This window comes from Eleginops maclovinus, chromosome 3, assembly GCF_036324505.1.
Source record: "Eleginops maclovinus isolate JMC-PN-2008 ecotype Puerto Natales chromosome 3, JC_Emac_rtc_rv5, whole genome shotgun sequence".
NCBI lineage: Eukaryota > Metazoa > Chordata > Actinopteri > Perciformes > Eleginopidae > Eleginops > Eleginops maclovinus.
The window spans coordinates 10,174,155-10,189,311 of NC_086351.1; the positions used below are offsets into that span (position 1 = coordinate 10,174,155).

At 40.0% G+C, this 15,157-nt stretch overlaps 3 protein-coding genes across 9 annotated transcripts; 1 reads left to right on the forward strand and 2 right to left on the reverse strand.

Annotated features, from left to right (window-relative positions):
* Window positions 1–1,024: 1,024 nt before the first annotated feature.
* On the reverse strand, window positions 1,025–8,820 carry cnot3a (CCR4-NOT transcription complex, subunit 3a). 7 transcript variants are annotated; one of them, XM_063879165.1, is made up of 18 exons: window positions 8,681–8,820; window positions 7,991–8,046; window positions 7,779–7,846; window positions 7,623–7,697; window positions 7,407–7,496; window positions 7,194–7,322; window positions 6,959–7,054; window positions 6,599–6,812; window positions 6,360–6,487; window positions 6,085–6,141; window positions 4,874–5,801; window positions 4,667–4,772; window positions 4,182–4,323; window positions 3,800–3,899; window positions 3,106–3,304; window positions 2,698–2,830; window positions 2,482–2,607; window positions 1,025–1,824 (listed from the first exon to the last, which is right to left on the reverse strand). In XM_063879165.1, exons 2-18 carry the CDS (start codon window positions 8,013–8,015, stop codon window positions 1,726–1,728), a joined length of 2,715 nt encoding a protein of 904 aa, XP_063735235.1. In that variant the 5' UTR covers window positions 8,016–8,046; window positions 8,681–8,820; the 3' UTR covers window positions 1,025–1,725. The 7 variants fall into 7 exon arrangements, with proteins under 7 accessions (XP_063735235.1, XP_063735234.1, XP_063735232.1 ...); XM_063879164.1 differs by having other exon boundaries at window positions 6,599–6,818; XM_063879162.1 differs by having other exon boundaries at window positions 3,791–3,899; window positions 6,599–6,818.
* A 258-nt stretch (window positions 8,821–9,078) lies between these two features.
* On the reverse strand, window positions 9,079–13,571 carry tfpt (TCF3 (E2A) fusion partner). The gene is made up of 7 exons (XM_063879675.1): window positions 13,329–13,571; window positions 12,260–12,361; window positions 11,897–12,019; window positions 11,612–11,682; window positions 11,463–11,532; window positions 10,907–11,065; window positions 9,079–9,655 (listed from the first exon to the last, which is right to left on the reverse strand). Exons 2-7 carry the CDS (start codon window positions 12,359–12,361, stop codon window positions 9,581–9,583), a joined length of 600 nt encoding a protein of 199 aa, XP_063735745.1. The 5' UTR covers window positions 13,329–13,571; the 3' UTR covers window positions 9,079–9,580.
* Window positions 13,551–14,799, forward strand: ndufa3 (NADH:ubiquinone oxidoreductase subunit A3). Its single transcript, XM_063879676.1, has 4 exons — window positions 13,551–13,634; window positions 13,878–13,952; window positions 14,370–14,447; window positions 14,603–14,799. The coding sequence occupies exons 1-4, from the start codon at window positions 13,628–13,630 to the stop codon at window positions 14,692–14,694; spliced, it is 252 nt and encodes an 83-aa protein (XP_063735746.1). The 5' UTR covers window positions 13,551–13,627; the 3' UTR covers window positions 14,695–14,799.
* Window positions 14,800–15,157: the final 358 nt, after the last annotated feature.

A 15,157-nucleotide genomic window follows, 5' to 3' on the forward strand; every position in this document is an offset into this window, starting at 1 on the left:
AATATTAGACCATTAGCTCAAAGTTGGTCTTGATGCTTGCCTATCGCACTTGCAAAGTCTACGCCTTGTGCATTTAAAATCAGTAGATCTTTAGGACTGACAGGACTTAACACCACACACTGACTTGGCATTTCTTAAAAGTATTTATTAAAATTTTACAATCCTGTTTATAACCCCGTTTTATGACATCTCCCATGCAGAACTGTGATGAGAAAAAATTGTAAATGCGTCTTGAAATTCACATTTTTAGCAATTTCTTATCCCTTTCTGAAAACCTTAAAAGCCCCAAAAATAGATTCTATAAAAGGCAAATCTCTCATAACTTTGCTCCATTTTCCTTTTTTTCACATCGTCAATCCAACCTTCCTCTTTCCCTCCCCCAAGAAAGCCTGAAACGAATCACACTAAACAGTGCCTTTTACTGCAGTACAGATTTTGAGTTTTCATGGTTGCTTCAATAGCAAAATCTGATTCAGTTTAACACTCCCTGTTCAAACTGCCAGGAAAAGGTGGGATCTGTCCCACACCGGATTGAATCTGATTGTTCTTCAGTGTAGCACGTGAACAACTATGGCAGAGACCCTTCTTACTTGACCCATAAGTTAAATCTAACACCAGTTTTAGGGTTTTGGTGTTTCACTCAACATGTAAACAGTTTGAGTGCACATTCAATGTATAGATTGTACTTAAAATATCAGGTTTTAAACAAAGTGAATTTAAGGATGACCAACAAAATGAAACTTAAAGGTGGGAAGTTGACTCAAACCAAACTCAGATATATTTCCTAACACTGTATTTTAAAAGCGATTGATGGGTGATTGGGGAGACAGTACAATCACTACGGTTAGCGTGGCCTTTTGTACAAATCAAACATCACGTAGATAAATGTCTCAAACCCTATTTTAAGATTTATTTTACAAGTTTATTTGTTTGTCACAAACATGAAAGCGTCATAATAATGCATTTTCTTTGACAGGTTAACTTAAAAACATTTTATTTGTAAAGAGAGGGAGTCAGAGACCAGTTCAATTGCATAGCAATTTAATCCATGTCCAATAAGGACTCTTTCCCTGTCACAGGGAGAGGCCCTGTGGTCACTCTCAATCAGCGTTAAATCGACCAAGACAATATCAATAAAACTATTGATAACCGCTCACTATCTCTAATAGTGACCATATTCAACAGGCATCGTAGGGTCTTAAAAGAAGCCAGTCCTACACACCATGACTAAATGTCCACTGTACCTCCCCATTTAAAACCACCTAACCGTAAATACAAGATGGGCAGTTTACTAAACCAAATCCAAGGTTTGTTTTGTGTCAAGTCGAAGGCTTCCAGGCTCATGTTGGGTAGGTGGTACAGAGAATCTTGTTGAAACGGAAAAATAAAACAAAACATGAGAAACATGCATGGGGTAGGCTTTCCTAATGCCACATACTGAGTGTGCACACAGACAGGCACAAACGCAGATCTCTAGTGAGAGCCCCCCTGGCTCCTGCAGCACCATGCATTTGATCAGACCCACAGGGCATTTTTGTCAAATGCAAAGTGCTACAGGAGGAGTGAGGGCTCCACGTAGAGATGCAGCCTATACAGACACCAGTCTCCATTTTAGGAGAGGGTTTCTACTACACATCACAATCTCTATCCACAGTTTGAAGTTCAGTCTCGGAATGTCAACAGCAGCACGTTTTGTCTCTCTGTCCTTTCGTGTCCCATTGTCCGTCACTGCAGGTCTCGGTCTTCGAGGTACCTGTACTCGAAGGTGAATCCCTCCTTCTTCCTCTGGCCCCATTTCTCATAGTCAAAGTAAATGTACGTGCCCTGGAGGAACAGCAGAGCAGAAAGAGAAATAGTTACAAAACTGAGAACACTTACCCATACTAGTTTTAAAGAACCTCCCCCCAATCTGACAGATTCTCTGTCCATCCTTGTGTGATGTACTGAAACGCTGACCTTAATTAGTGGTCTCTTCAGTCTGTAATCACCTCACCCCTTTACTGACTCATCCTATTGAACTGGATATCCTCTAAGCTGTCTTGTACACATTGCATTTTGGATTTTTTTACACTTATAGAGAAAAACATTACAAATCGAAGGAAGGACCAATATCTTAAAGGTATTTCTCAAAACATCAAGATTTCGATGTTTTGAGATTTTCCAGCCATATAGTTTAATTGTGAAGGTCTGTCGATACAATAATTATTTTAAAGAGTAGAGGCACAACACTGATGTGCTGTTTATCATCCTCATTAAGTGTGTTTGTTGTTTTCCAGCTTGCTTCACTCCCTGCTGGTAGCTGCATTTGTTGTTGATCCTGGTCAGGGCATGTGTGTTTATAAAAATGTCTGTGTTCCTCGATGGCACTTTATAAAAAGGTTAATTGTGTTCTTGTTTGATACAAACCTTGTGTGTTCCTGCAAAACCCAATTCAAAAAAGGTTTCAAAAGGAGAGAAGTGAGAACTGTGTTGAATCTGCACCTGCTCAAACTCATCAGTGATGGTCTTGGGCTCCTCGTGCCTCTGGAACCACATCATGTACTTTGTGTGAAACCTCCACGACTGTTTCTTCAGAGCCTTGGCAGACAGATACTGAGCCTTGGTGCCCTGAGAGTACAACATCAAGATTGTGTCAAGACTTTAATTTTAAGACAAAACGGGAAGGTTGTCAGGGAGCGGGTGGGCTGAGTATTTTACCTCCAGGTAGTAGAAGATGAAAAACAGAGTTTCTGTGGACAGTCTCTGGTAGAACTCTATGGAGTCAGAGTGGTGCGGGGGTATCTGATGGTGGAAGGGTAGTGTGGGACACGGATTCCTCATCAGGTATTGCCTTTAGGACAGAAGTACAGATATAGGTTATAATTGGGGAAAAAACAAGAGATAAAGCTCCAATCAAATACTTCAGGGGCTAAACACCAAATCCATGCATCTATAAAAAGTCAAATTATGCCATAAAAAATGTCATATAGTATGTGATAAAAACTCAGTTCAAATGTATAGTTTAGGAGATAAAATGGTAAATCATAGTAAAGTAGGTCATAAACAAGGCATAGTGTCAAAGAAACCGCTGCGCCATCACTGGCTGTGAGAATGCATCGTCCTCACCTGATCCTCTCGGAGTCGGAGGGGTGGGGCATGTGCGTCCATGCTGACTCCTGCATGGCCTGCTGGTAGAGCTGGTCTTTTGGGAGGGGGGTGGGGCCCAGTGGACAGACCCCTAGCGAGGGGGGAATGCTGACTTCCGACACGGACGGCTGAGGGGCGGCAGGTGTGCAGGGCGGTGCAGACGAACCAGAGAAGATATCTGCCGGAGGAAGAGAGGTGGAGGATTGAGTACACACTGAACCAGCTCACTGTCACCGCTCCTGCTTCCTCTTGATGAGATTGTTTGATAAACAAAGTACAAATACTTTGATGATATACTTGCCTTGTATTTTATTTATTTATCTTCAATATATATTTTCCAAAGCAATTTCTGTCACCTTACTTTGCAATACCTGCATTATGAGCAGATACTCTATGACCGTTATAGCTCTGAAAAAAGTTTAGTTGGCTTTACTGCTGTGTTTTCATTCTTGTGTTCAAGTGTTGTATAAGCTATTGGATGCCCAAACACCGGCTGGATCAATAAAGTATCGATCCATCTTTATATTCCTCTAAACATATATTTAAAACTTTGCTTTATTGACCGAACTTGAAACTTTAAGCGATTGAATGATTAATGATTAATTAAATGACAAGACAAAGTAGCAATGATGTAGAAACTCAGTGTAGAAATAAGATGTCTGACCGTTCCGACCTCTCTCTGTTAGGTGCAGGTTGGGAATCTCTCCATCCAGACCGGATACCAGCGCTGCTCTCTCAGCCATCGCCTTCAGAGAGCTGAGAGGCTCTGGGGCCTGAGGTGGGAGGAGAGGGAGACAACATGAGGACAGGGTGGTTGAACAAGTTAAATAAAGTGGGGAAGAGAGAGGAACATCTTTGGTTATAGACACACTCTCAACTTCTTGTAGTTAAGTGTGTTGCAGAAACAGACCAAGAGCTCAGTCTGAAATCTGTCTCACAATCTAAACCAGGATGTCTGTCAAATGTCTCCATGTCAGCTAAAAGCGCTGCAGACATTGACATTATGCGACTCTAACAAAGAGTAAAGCTCTCTCTCTCATGCCCCTGTCCCTCACCTTGAGAGCCTCAGAGGCCTGTGTGTAGGAGTGGGGCCCGTTGAGAAGACTCCCTCCACCGGGTGTGCCGTCAGAGAATGAGGGGGACGGAGAGCTGGGAGGCAGAGTGATGGAGCTGATTAAACTGGAGCCGTTGTCCATCCTGCAGCAAGCAGAGCGGGAACAACAGAGAGACCAGTTATTACTATCATTTGAGGCAAAGCTGCAGCAGACTCAAACAAATAACAAACAGTAACCTGGACCATAAACAAGCACACAATAATGCAAAGACAGAAACACTTAAACAGATACAAACACTTAACTTAAAATTAATCTCATTTATATCTATTTATTGCTTCCTCCACTCAATTCTTTCTACAACAACCATCCTTTTGTGTGTTTCTATTTTTACTGCAGCTGCAAATATCATTAACAATATTATGTATGTTGTCAACGTAAGTATAAATAACAACTATCATGTAAAGAATAAGTGACAAACAACTTACGGCTGACTGTTTGAAGAGCTGAGTGACGAAGGCTGGCTGCTTTGTGACTGGCTCGGTGTGCTTAGAGCTGATTCTGTCGAGTTCTCTGCCACTACAGCACTGTAACCTGAGGTCCGGTGAGAGAAAGGTTAGAGAAAATCCTTTCTGAAGACAATGTTGACTTAAACAGATAGGTAACACAACTCCAAGCGCAACAAGTGAACATACTTGTGGTTCCATTCTGCTTCAGGCCACTCGGTGGTCTCGCAGGAGCAGCATTCACTCCTCCAACCAAACCGACATTCCCTCCACTGCCTCCCATCATGCCAACTGCTCCGGGTGTAGTGCTGACAGAACTCGGGGGTAACTGGGAAGCACCGGGGGCTACATTTTGCCCAGGAATCAGACCCAGAATACTCCCACTCAAAGAGTTATGGGCCGGGCTGGAACCTAGCAAGCCGAGCCCGATCCCCGCCCCGTTGGTGGTGACTCCACTGGAGCCAGAGGTGGGGATGGAAATGCTGCTCTCTGCTGAAATGCTGGACTGAGAGGTGCTGCTCAAACCCAAGCCTCCTGATGCTGCTGCTTGAGCGTACGGGGCAGATGTGGAGCCTGAAATGAGCCCTGCCAGTGTGCTTAAGTGAGAGGGGTGGCCACCTAGACCCAAACCAGACATTTGGTTGGCACTGCTGGTCTCCGACAGGCCAATTTTGCTCAAACCCAGCCCCAGCCCGAGTCCCAAACTGGATCCCGGGGTGGGCACGGATATGAGCTGTGATTGAGAGATGGGAGCTATGGAAATGGGTGCGCTGGGCGTGGGGAGAGAGGGGGCCGTTGAGGCTGGGAGGAGAGGGTTGCTGGGCGGGCTGGGGGTGTTGTTTGAGGGGACAGAGGGTTTTGTCTGAGGTGGCTGTTGCTGTTGTTGCTGCTGCGGTTGATTTGGTGGCTGAGGCTGCTGCTGCTGCTGTGCAGGTTGATGCTGATGCTGCTGAACCGCACTGCTGAAGCTCCCTATGAGACTGCTGCTTGTGGGAACCGCTGGAATGCCTCCGACAACACTCGCCATGGAAACGAGAGAGGAGGATGAGGAGGACCCGGATGTCGTGGAGGACGAGAAGGAAGATAGCAAGGACGGGGTGCCATTCTTTACAGGTGACTGAAAAGGACAAAGCACCAGAGAAAAGCAGTTTAGACAAAACTGTTCAGAGGGCAGCTTCAGTTGTAAGAAATGAACTAAAATTTGAATGGGTATTATGTACTTCCATTAATGCAGATGATGCTAAAAATTAAATCAAACGTCTCCAACCACGGTCCCACAAAGAAAAAGCTTTTCCACTCACAACCAGAATCCTTGAGCCTCTGTACCTCTCAGGAACAATGTGAACAGTGCAGCACTAAACTGTTTATCTACTGGCACAGTACAGAAGAGAGCCTCTCACCTGACTAACCTCACTGTCTGTCGAGCGTCCCCTTTTCTTATCGTCCTCTGAGTTCTCCTATAGGAGGAGATACCTTGATATGACAATCCACTTTCGAAATGTTGATTCAGCAAACTAGTCAGTGGATTACAACACAATGAGACTTATAGAAGGGTTAACAAAAGGCAAAACTTTAGAGAAATATTTTCAAAATGTGTTTCAGAATGTCCTTTTTCTACCCAGCATCCCTTTAACATACTGACCCGAGGTTTTCATGCTACTAACACAATACTCACAGCAGTGCATGTGGCCGGGGACGGAGGAATGGGTGAAGAGGAGGTTGTGGAAGTGGGAGTGCTGCTGGAGTGCAGAAACATCTCATCCTCCAGATTGCCCTGACCTGACGGAGAAGTTGCCACTAATGCTGCAGTTTACAGAAAAGACAGGACAGAGACAAGGGACAGATGTTTTCATTATGACACATCTGTTGTCTGGATAAAAGCATCATGCTAACATCACACAATGCTCTACTCACGGATGTCTTCCAGGTCTAAGTCGTCGTAGATGAACTCATTCTCTTCAAAGTCTGGGTCTTGGGAGGAATCGATGTAGTAATCAACATCATCCTTGATCTTCTGGATTGAATCCACCGCTATCGAGTCATTGTCCAGCATTCGTAAAATGGTCTCCAACATGCGAATGTGAAATCGATGCCTTTCAACCATTCGTTTGAGCTCCTCAATGCGATCCTGTTTCTTCATGAAAGACACAAAATATGTGTGTAGTTTGTGTTAATAAGGTTAGAGGAACTTTTACCAGACAAGATATTCACAGTCATTACATTATTATGATTATAACTGTGGACAAAATGTTGAAAATGAGACGAAGGACTTACATCTTTGTCGCCCTTCTTTTTTCTTGTCTGAACTGAAAGAGATTCCACCTCACTTTCAAACTGATCCACCTGCATATTTAGAGTGTCTATCGTACACTGTGGGTGAGAAGGAAAAAAAACGAGCGTAAATAGATTCAATGAAGATGCTTCCTAAAACAGTTTTAACAAACTGCCTATCAGGAAATATTAGGCACCCTAAATGTACAATATGTATAGATAATAGTGGATGTATTACTGTTAGCCACTGTCCCGTTTCCTCTTTTTCCCTCTGAGCTGGATCCACTTTCTGAGCGAGCCCCAAGCCTTCTTTTGAGTAGGCTTTTGTTTTTGTTTCACGTTCCACCACCTTGAACCGCTCCATTTGCTGAGAAAAGAAACATGATAAAGGCCTTGTATACATTAGGAGAACAATAATAAACAGGACAAAGTATATGATGGAAAAACATACCGTCTCTATAAGTTTGCGGTTTTCGACTAGCTGCCTTTTGTCTTTGATCTCGTTCGAGGCCACCCATGTTTTTATCTGATCTCTCAGTCGCTGGGAGGAGGACAGGCGGTGAAAATATTGAACCACAATAGCAATTTGAATTACACACAACGTTGACCAAGAGCTAATATATAGGAACAATGTGAGAGGAAATGCATGTTTATTAATTTGTCTCACCTGTAGTTTTTTTATCTCTTTCTTGAGGTCAGCCTCATATTTTTCCTTCTGGTTTGCATTGGCTGCATTATGGAGCTTAACATGTGAAAATAAATGTTTTAGTATTTGCAGCATTCATTTCTCATAGATTATAACCAAAATGCAAAGAGCTCTTACCTTTTGCCAGATGTCTTCAAACTGTTCCACACCTTCAGCTACTTTTTTCAAACATCTGTCGATCTCACCTGTGGAGAAAAAGGATGTGGTCTAACATCATAGTGTTTGTCTGTGCAACACCAAAAACTTTTCTAGATGCAGTCAGTCCTAGTCTCTGTGCAGGATGCTGTGCCATGAGCATCCTCACTGATGAGCATCATCAACAGTCTTACCTTGAAGTTTTCTCTTGTCAGCCATGGCTCTGACTACGACAATGTCCACATTCCGTCTGTCACGAAGATAAACATGTAAAGTAAACAAAACGTGCCTTTCAAAAATCCTCACATTCTCTCAACAGAGCATCAGTACATCGGTTTGCAGAGTGAAGCTGACGTTACCTCCAGCTAGCTGGACAGTTATATTTAGCAGCACAAATAACGTTATCTCTAACAAATCAAAGAAGAATTTAAACGAGAGCTTTTGTAAGGTCGTGGTTCTATTGTTATGTTTTCCTAAACGTAGCTGGTCTTGTATGACAAACATGGTTGTCAGCTAAAATTAGCAACCTAGCCAGCTAACGTTATAGAGCTACCGTTAATAGTAGCTGCCAGTATCTTAGCTCGTCCACCTCGCTCGGTACCAACCGGCCCGTTTTAAGACAAGTACCACGGAGCACATTGATGGATGGAATAATATTCATGCATCATTGTTGTGGGGTCCAGAATAGCTTTTATATGGTGGGTTTGCGTTATGAAATGCACAATTTGTCAGATTCCGTTCTAATCTTTAACCTGCTAGCTAATATGGCTAACTGCCTGACAAGCTAATGCATAAAATGCTAGCTAGCCAGCTAGCCAAATTTAGGAAAATGGGAAACTGGGTCAACCCGAGCATCTAGATGTATAGCTGTATGCGACATTTACCTATGGTATGGGCTTTCGTTTGTCTTTTTTCAAATACAGCCAAAACTAATTCCAGAAAGTCTTCTTTACTTCCAAATTGTGTTTTCTTTTCGACAAGCTCGCTCACTGTAATGTAGCTGAAGATGGACGGTAGCTAAAATCCCACCTCTGTTTTCAGTCCCCGCCCTAAATCGAAACTATCAAATCCGATTGGACAGAGCTCATGTCTGTCACTCAAAAGATATCCGCTGGAGTAGGGCTCGGTCATTGGCTGAGCTTCCTGATGAAGTATGATGGACAACAAAACAAAACTGAACCTGAAATCAGTCATCCAATTACTATTAAACATATCTATATAGGCGGTTTACATGACATTTAAAAAAACATGTTCTACAAAACACAAGTAATCCACTGAAAAGTGTTTTTCCATCGTTTGTTTATATATCACCAAATGATTGATACCCAGATACCCAATTTTGATATTTTAAACATATTTCAGAAAAGTTGCATTGACAAAAAGAATCATCTGTTTCTGATCAACATCCGCAAACATAATTAAATCCAGACATTAAAAATGTTGAAAAAAACCGATTTTTTTTTATAATAAAGTCTAACTGCCAAATACACATTTATTTCAGCAGGTTCTGAAAAAAAATCATGCAATGTCTGTGTCGTTATCAAATAAAAGTAAAAAATATTTCAACGGAAAACAAAATATACAGAACAAATGACTATATGTATCAAGTGTACAACATATCTTTGTATCTTACATGAATTCAATCAGTTCACAATGTTCAAGTTAAACTAAAACAGTGCAAAACCAGGTGTAGAGGCAGCGTTTCTATTAAAGAGTTAATGAAACTGTGTGCTCTTTCATCATTATCATAATCAACATCATCGTCATCATCAGGGCCACAAAGATCAGTGAGACAGAGAGGTCGGGCTGGGCATTTCTCCAAACTGATTCTCTGCCAACACTGACATGTCTGGTTCAGTCTGTGAAAAGAAGCAAAAACTCAATTAGGTTTTCACTAAAGGATCAACAGGTTAGGGTATGGTCATTATTTTAGTTTAAATCCTAAAATATAAAATCAACATTAAACAAATTGAAAATAGACAGTGTTGATGTTATATCAAAGACATCTATGTATTTCGTGGCAGAGACACCTGCTGATATAAGCATGCTGTTTTGTAATAACACTTTTTATTCTGGTGCTACGGCAGGGGTGTCCAAACTATTGAATCAGCCCTCTGTAAATTCTAAAAGTATAATGCAATATGGCCCACAAATTAAACTTTTGCTTGTCTTATATTGTACTTCTCAAATATATATGTTCAAATATGTTAATGAGCCCAATTTTCAAATAAATTTAGTCATTTAGAATTCCAAACATTTTCTAACAAATCTTAGTTGATAAAAAAAAAAACAATAACTTATTTCTATAACAAGCTTGAAATGTAACCTTCATATTTACTCTTATTATAAGCAATCCGAGGATCTGTTTTAAGGAATGAGCTGCCAACAAAATAAATGAAAGACGGATGGGATGTAGGCTGTTTTTTTCTGAAAGTGTTTTCAAGTATTGCTCATTATTCACCTATATTTGATTTGTTTTGCTAACTTATAACTTAACTTTTGAGACAATATTCACCTCTATAAGTGGCCCAGCTCTCCGTATATTTTTCTGTATGTGGCCCTCGGTGAAAAAAGCTTGGACACCCCTGTGCTACGGAGTCACTATAGGGTCCAGTTTGTACTCGGTCCAACATGAACCCTTGAGGGCTCGTCAGTCAGGCTGAAGGTTCAGGGTTTGTATACATTTATTAATATTTTATTTTCTGTATTAAATCCAAATTGTCATTTTTCTAGTTTTCAAAGCAGCTATCAAAGCGAACATAGGCTGTGGAGACCCTGTTTGGTGGATTAAACAGAAGTTTGATTGCATTTTGTGTATCCTTGCCTTTTTTATATATAACTAATACTTATAAATTAAGAGTTTATGGACCTAGTAGCAGCATTACACCAAAGTAAAAGGCTGCCCCCTATTTGGAGCATGTGGCCAGGTATGACACATTGCATGTTGTATAACATCTATCTGCATTTTAAACCAACAATTCATGCATCCATAACTAAATGATCATCCAAATCACACTCACACAAAAGACACATCAAAGAAACTAACTGATGCAAAAAAGCAAAAGCTAAAGCTTTGGAAAAAGGCAGTCCAACAGAGTTTTTACTCCTACCTGTTGGCCTTTATCTTTTTCTTGACGTGGAATTCGGTGTCTTTTCCTCTTTGGCACCGCAGCATGAGGCAACGCAGCAGATGAAGAGGAACCGGACACACCGTTAGGCCGGTCATCCTCCACTCCAGCAGCAGGGTCTAAATGGACTCCAAGCTCGTCCTGAAACAAGGTACAAATTTAAAATGTGAAATGCCTTTAAAAGCATGAGCATTTATTATTGGTACATTAAACAAATCAGAAGATCAGCTGGGAAAATACCCTGGCATCCTCAGAGGACCAACGCACAAAATCTGCTGTGTGTTTATATTGGGTTTTGGTCATCTAAACTCAAATATCAATTTAAGTACCAAAGTACTTCATTTTCAATTTAAGAGAGGCCTTTATTTTTGCCCCATACACCGAAACACATAAAAACAATTTTAAATCCTGAATTTAGTAATTATTTGAAATTGAAAAGACTAAACAAATAACTTGCATTCAATTAAAAAAAATAGGATTATACGTGCATTATTTTCTTTTATAAAAGGTATCGTATTTAAACTGTGCATTTTCTCACCTCTAGAAGTATAGTGAGCTGGGCATTTCTGTAGTCATCCCCATGAGCATCTAAAGTCTTCATGAGAAACCTGCAAGATTAACATATTCTTCAGGGGGACCATCGGGTGGCAAACATAGACAGTGATTTACTGAAAAGAGGTTTCGTACCGTCTCTCCTTCTTCAAGCGTCGTGTAATTCTTTGTACTTGATGAAGGCGACCAAGAATCTTCTGATTCACCTGAAAGAGAAATACACCAATCATGCCTGGCTGGTTTGATTATTATTATTAAAAGTAATAAGGTCATATTGCACATTTCCAAAAAGAATAGACAGCCCTATGCCTGCATTTTCTTTCAAATTCAGTGTTGGTTTGAAACTAAGATACTAAATGAACATAGACATATGAGCCATATTTCATACCATTTGACAATTTTATGCAAGCTTGCACGCACCTGTTCAATGTCTTTACATCTCCTATTCAGAGCCAGATATTTCCTTTTATCAAGAGCTCTACTCTCTTCATCGTCCTGCTCTGTACCCTCCAGCAGCTCATTGCCTCCCGGGCCAAGCTCCACCTGAAGAGAAAAGTATCCTTGATTCGGTTTTGATCTGAATAACCTTTCTGTGTCATTAATGCATATGATATCAGTCAGAAATGTACTCCAACCCCAACAAATCCTTGCTCCATCTTCTAAGCTGAAGTTAGCGAAACGTTTTGATGATAATGATGGTAATATCTGAAACAATCAGTGCAAGGACTGCTATGTGAAATGCTTCTCAGCTACTAGGCGTTACAACATTCACATTAACTTTACCTCCCCTGGTCCCAGCTCCACACCACCAGGCTCCAGCTCTGCCTCCAGGATGTGCCCTCCAAACAGAGGAGGCAAAGCCAAACCAGAGAAATCCTCCATCATCTGGGAAGGAAGAGAGAGAATTTTCGGTATTATTATTAAAAAGCTTTCACAATACAATTAATGCAGATTCAACATCTGTGGGCACAAATCCCCTGTGCTAATAGCGCCAATTTTGATGATCATTTAGGGATTTAACAGTAGTGAAAGAAATACAAGTAGCGATACAACAGTATAAAATAGTCCTTCTTTAAAACTCTTAATTTAAGTACAAAAATTATAAGCATCAAAATACATTTCAGTAGTACTCATCATGCAGTATGATAAAGTTATATTAATGGTTTATTTTTTGGTGATGCATATGTGTTAGCATCACATGTTGCACCTGGTAAAGGTAGGGTTGCTGGGTATGGTTAACATTAAATCCCGCCACTGGGAATTTGCATTGTAACTTTCCAAATAATTAAGTTTTATTGAGTAGGATAGAGTCATGTTAAACTTAAAAGGGCATGCCCTGCCGTTATCAATAGAGGATTGGTAACATAGTATATCCACTGGATTCTTTACTTCAAATAACAAATACAAAAGTACAAATAACAAACTTTAAAGTTACTTAAATTCAATTAAAAATTATTTAAGTATGATTAGGATGTATTTATTGCAGAAAAATATATATATTTAATATTCTTAAAAATATATGGAGCAAAAGCAGCAAATTTTCACATTTAAGAAGCTGGAACTGTGAAGTATATAATAATTTTACGTTAACACACTCATGGTTGCAGTTACCTAAATATAATGTTGGATGGTTTAAATCTATGACAAGTGTTTACTGTCAAAATCTGAATGTATAAAGTGACTAGTAAATAAATCGGTAAAATAAAGGAATATAAAAGTAGTATAAAATGGAAATACCTAGGTAGAGTATGCGTACCTCATATGTATGTGTGCGAAAGTGCAGTACTCGAGTAAATATACCTAGTTACATTCTACCACTGGATAAATCAATCTACATAGTAACATGACTTACATTTATGAATGAAAGGTCCAACAGCAGTTACAACTCCTCCACAACCCGTTCTAACGGCCAAACTCCTGCATAGACTGTGTATTATTCGTTGATCTAAACAGTGAGGCTAGCTAAGAATGTTTTCTCAAATTAAACTGAGCTAAAATCAAACGTAAAGCAAATGAAGAGCAGTCCTTTCTTTCCATTCTCGTCCATAAACTAATGTTTTTGTGCGACGGACGCAGAAATCATACGTCAGTTGTTAGTTACTACATTTCCCATGAGCATACGCGCCTGCTGGAGTTAAAAAAAAAGACAACATGGCGGGTATGTGACTATTTTGTCCTCTTTTATGCATTGTAGCTTTTAGAAAATACCTCCATGTAGCATGCTTTGTTAATCAAAACACTGTAAACTACCTGAACTTTGTCTCAGGGTTACTTTAACACAATGGTTTGTACTCGAAATCAATCTGAAAACATGACCTTGATATGTTGCTAACGGTGGCTAACGTTAGCTACCGTGGGTTGTCAGCTGTGGGAAATTGAACATGTTTGTGTTTATCTGCAGCAGTCGGTGCGTTCCTGAAGAATTTGTGGAATAAGGAGCCTGTTATCCTGACCTCCTGTGCTATTGGAGCGTTAGGTCAGTAACCAGTGTCATTTAGCTCAGAAATGCGGTAATAGCAAGCACAGCATTGTACAGCTTGCTTTGGAAATACTGAACTGAATTACCAACATTTATTGTAAAGAGAATTACAAGTATCCCAGAGAAAGACCACAGACTAAACAGAGTACAAATGCGGTTGAATATAATGAGTAAACGCCTAGTTGATGCCGTAAGATGTTTTTTATATGAAGTGCGATAGGAGCAAGTTAATGGATAAAAATTAAATTCACAAATGGGAGTATGGTTTGTGCATTCTCTTTGGTCTTTGATTATTTATTACTTTTTTATAACCCATGCTTTCTTGTGAATTGTGTAAACACAGGGTGCATATCACAGTGTAACTAATATACTGTATGTAAAGTTAATTCAACTTTGTATTTCCTATTATTATAGGGATTGCTATTCCATTCATCAGCCCGTACACCAAGTACACGGCATTGATAAATTCATCTGTACCGTACAACTACCCAGGTAAACAGTAAACTTTGTTTCTGATCATTTGAGTGTAACTGAAAAATTCCACACAATGCTGACACGTGTGAAAGACACTGGTTTATTTAAAAGCATTTGTTCAACTCTTGTCAAATCAAATATTAAAGCTTGTTTCCTTTTCTACCCCAATGCAGTCCCTGTGCGAGATGATGGAAACATGCCTGATATCCCTGCTCATCCGTCTGAACCAAAAGGAAGAAACATGGAATGGCTTAAGGATTTCTAACTTCACATTCCCACGATCCACAGTTCTGCTGTTCCCTTTGTTCACCCGTGTCTGCAGAGGTGCTCCCTGTATCGATGTCCTCCAATAAAGATTTATTTAATTCTACTTTTGGGTCACATTTTTTAATACAATTGAATGTATGTTTTAGTATGAAACATTTCATGAACATTTCAGATATTTCTTTTAATTTCTAATGAAATGCCAAAGACTAGAACCAGAAGTCAACAGTGTTTAGTGATTTAGATTTTCTTTTAAAATGAAATGGTTAGCTTTCGTTTTTGGAAAAACTTGAGGGCAGAATTGATCCAAATTGTATCTTAATAATCATTTCCCACACTTAGAATGTTGAAGTTTTAACAAAGCTGAATAGTTAAGTCTTGATTCTTTTCACGTATATTTAAATAATCCTTGAATTACCATAACTTCAGTTTTCCAAACGTTTGCATGAAATATGTTTGACCTT

What these genes read in the sequence shown, in the direction of transcription:
- cnot3a (XM_063879158.1), bottom strand. Translation starts at nt 8,015, where the DNA reads ATGGCTGACAAGAGAAAACTTCAAG. An exon ending in TGACAAGAGAAAACTTCAAG is followed by an intron (nt 7,847 to 7,990) that starts GTAAGACTGTTG and finishes TTTTCTCCACAG; the next exon opens with GTGAGATCGACAGATGTTTG. An exon ending in AAACGGGACAGTGGCTAACA is followed by an intron (nt 7,055 to 7,193) that starts GTAATACATCCA and finishes TCTCACCCACAG; the next exon opens with TGTACGATAGACACTCTAAA.
- tfpt (XM_063879675.1), bottom strand. Translation starts at nt 12,361, where the DNA reads ATGATGGAGGATTTCTCTGGTTTGGCTTTGCCTCCTCTGTTTGGAGGG. An exon ending in TGGAGCTGGGACCAGGGGAG is followed by an intron (nt 12,020 to 12,259) that starts GTAAAGTTAATG and finishes TTTTCTCTTCAG; the next exon opens with GTGGAGCTTGGCCCGGGAGG. An exon ending in GATGTAAAGACATTGAACAG is followed by an intron (nt 11,683 to 11,896) that starts GTGCGTGCAAGC and finishes TTTCTCTTTCAG; the next exon opens with GTGAATCAGAAGATTCTTGG.
- ndufa3 (XM_063879676.1), top strand. An exon ending in CTGTGCTATTGGAGCGTTAG is followed by an intron (nt 13,953 to 14,369) that starts GTCAGTAACCAG and finishes CTATTATTATAG; the next exon opens with GGATTGCTATTCCATTCATC. An exon ending in TGTACCGTACAACTACCCAG is followed by an intron (nt 14,448 to 14,602) that starts GTAAACAGTAAA and finishes ACCCCAATGCAG; the next exon opens with TCCCTGTGCGAGATGATGGA.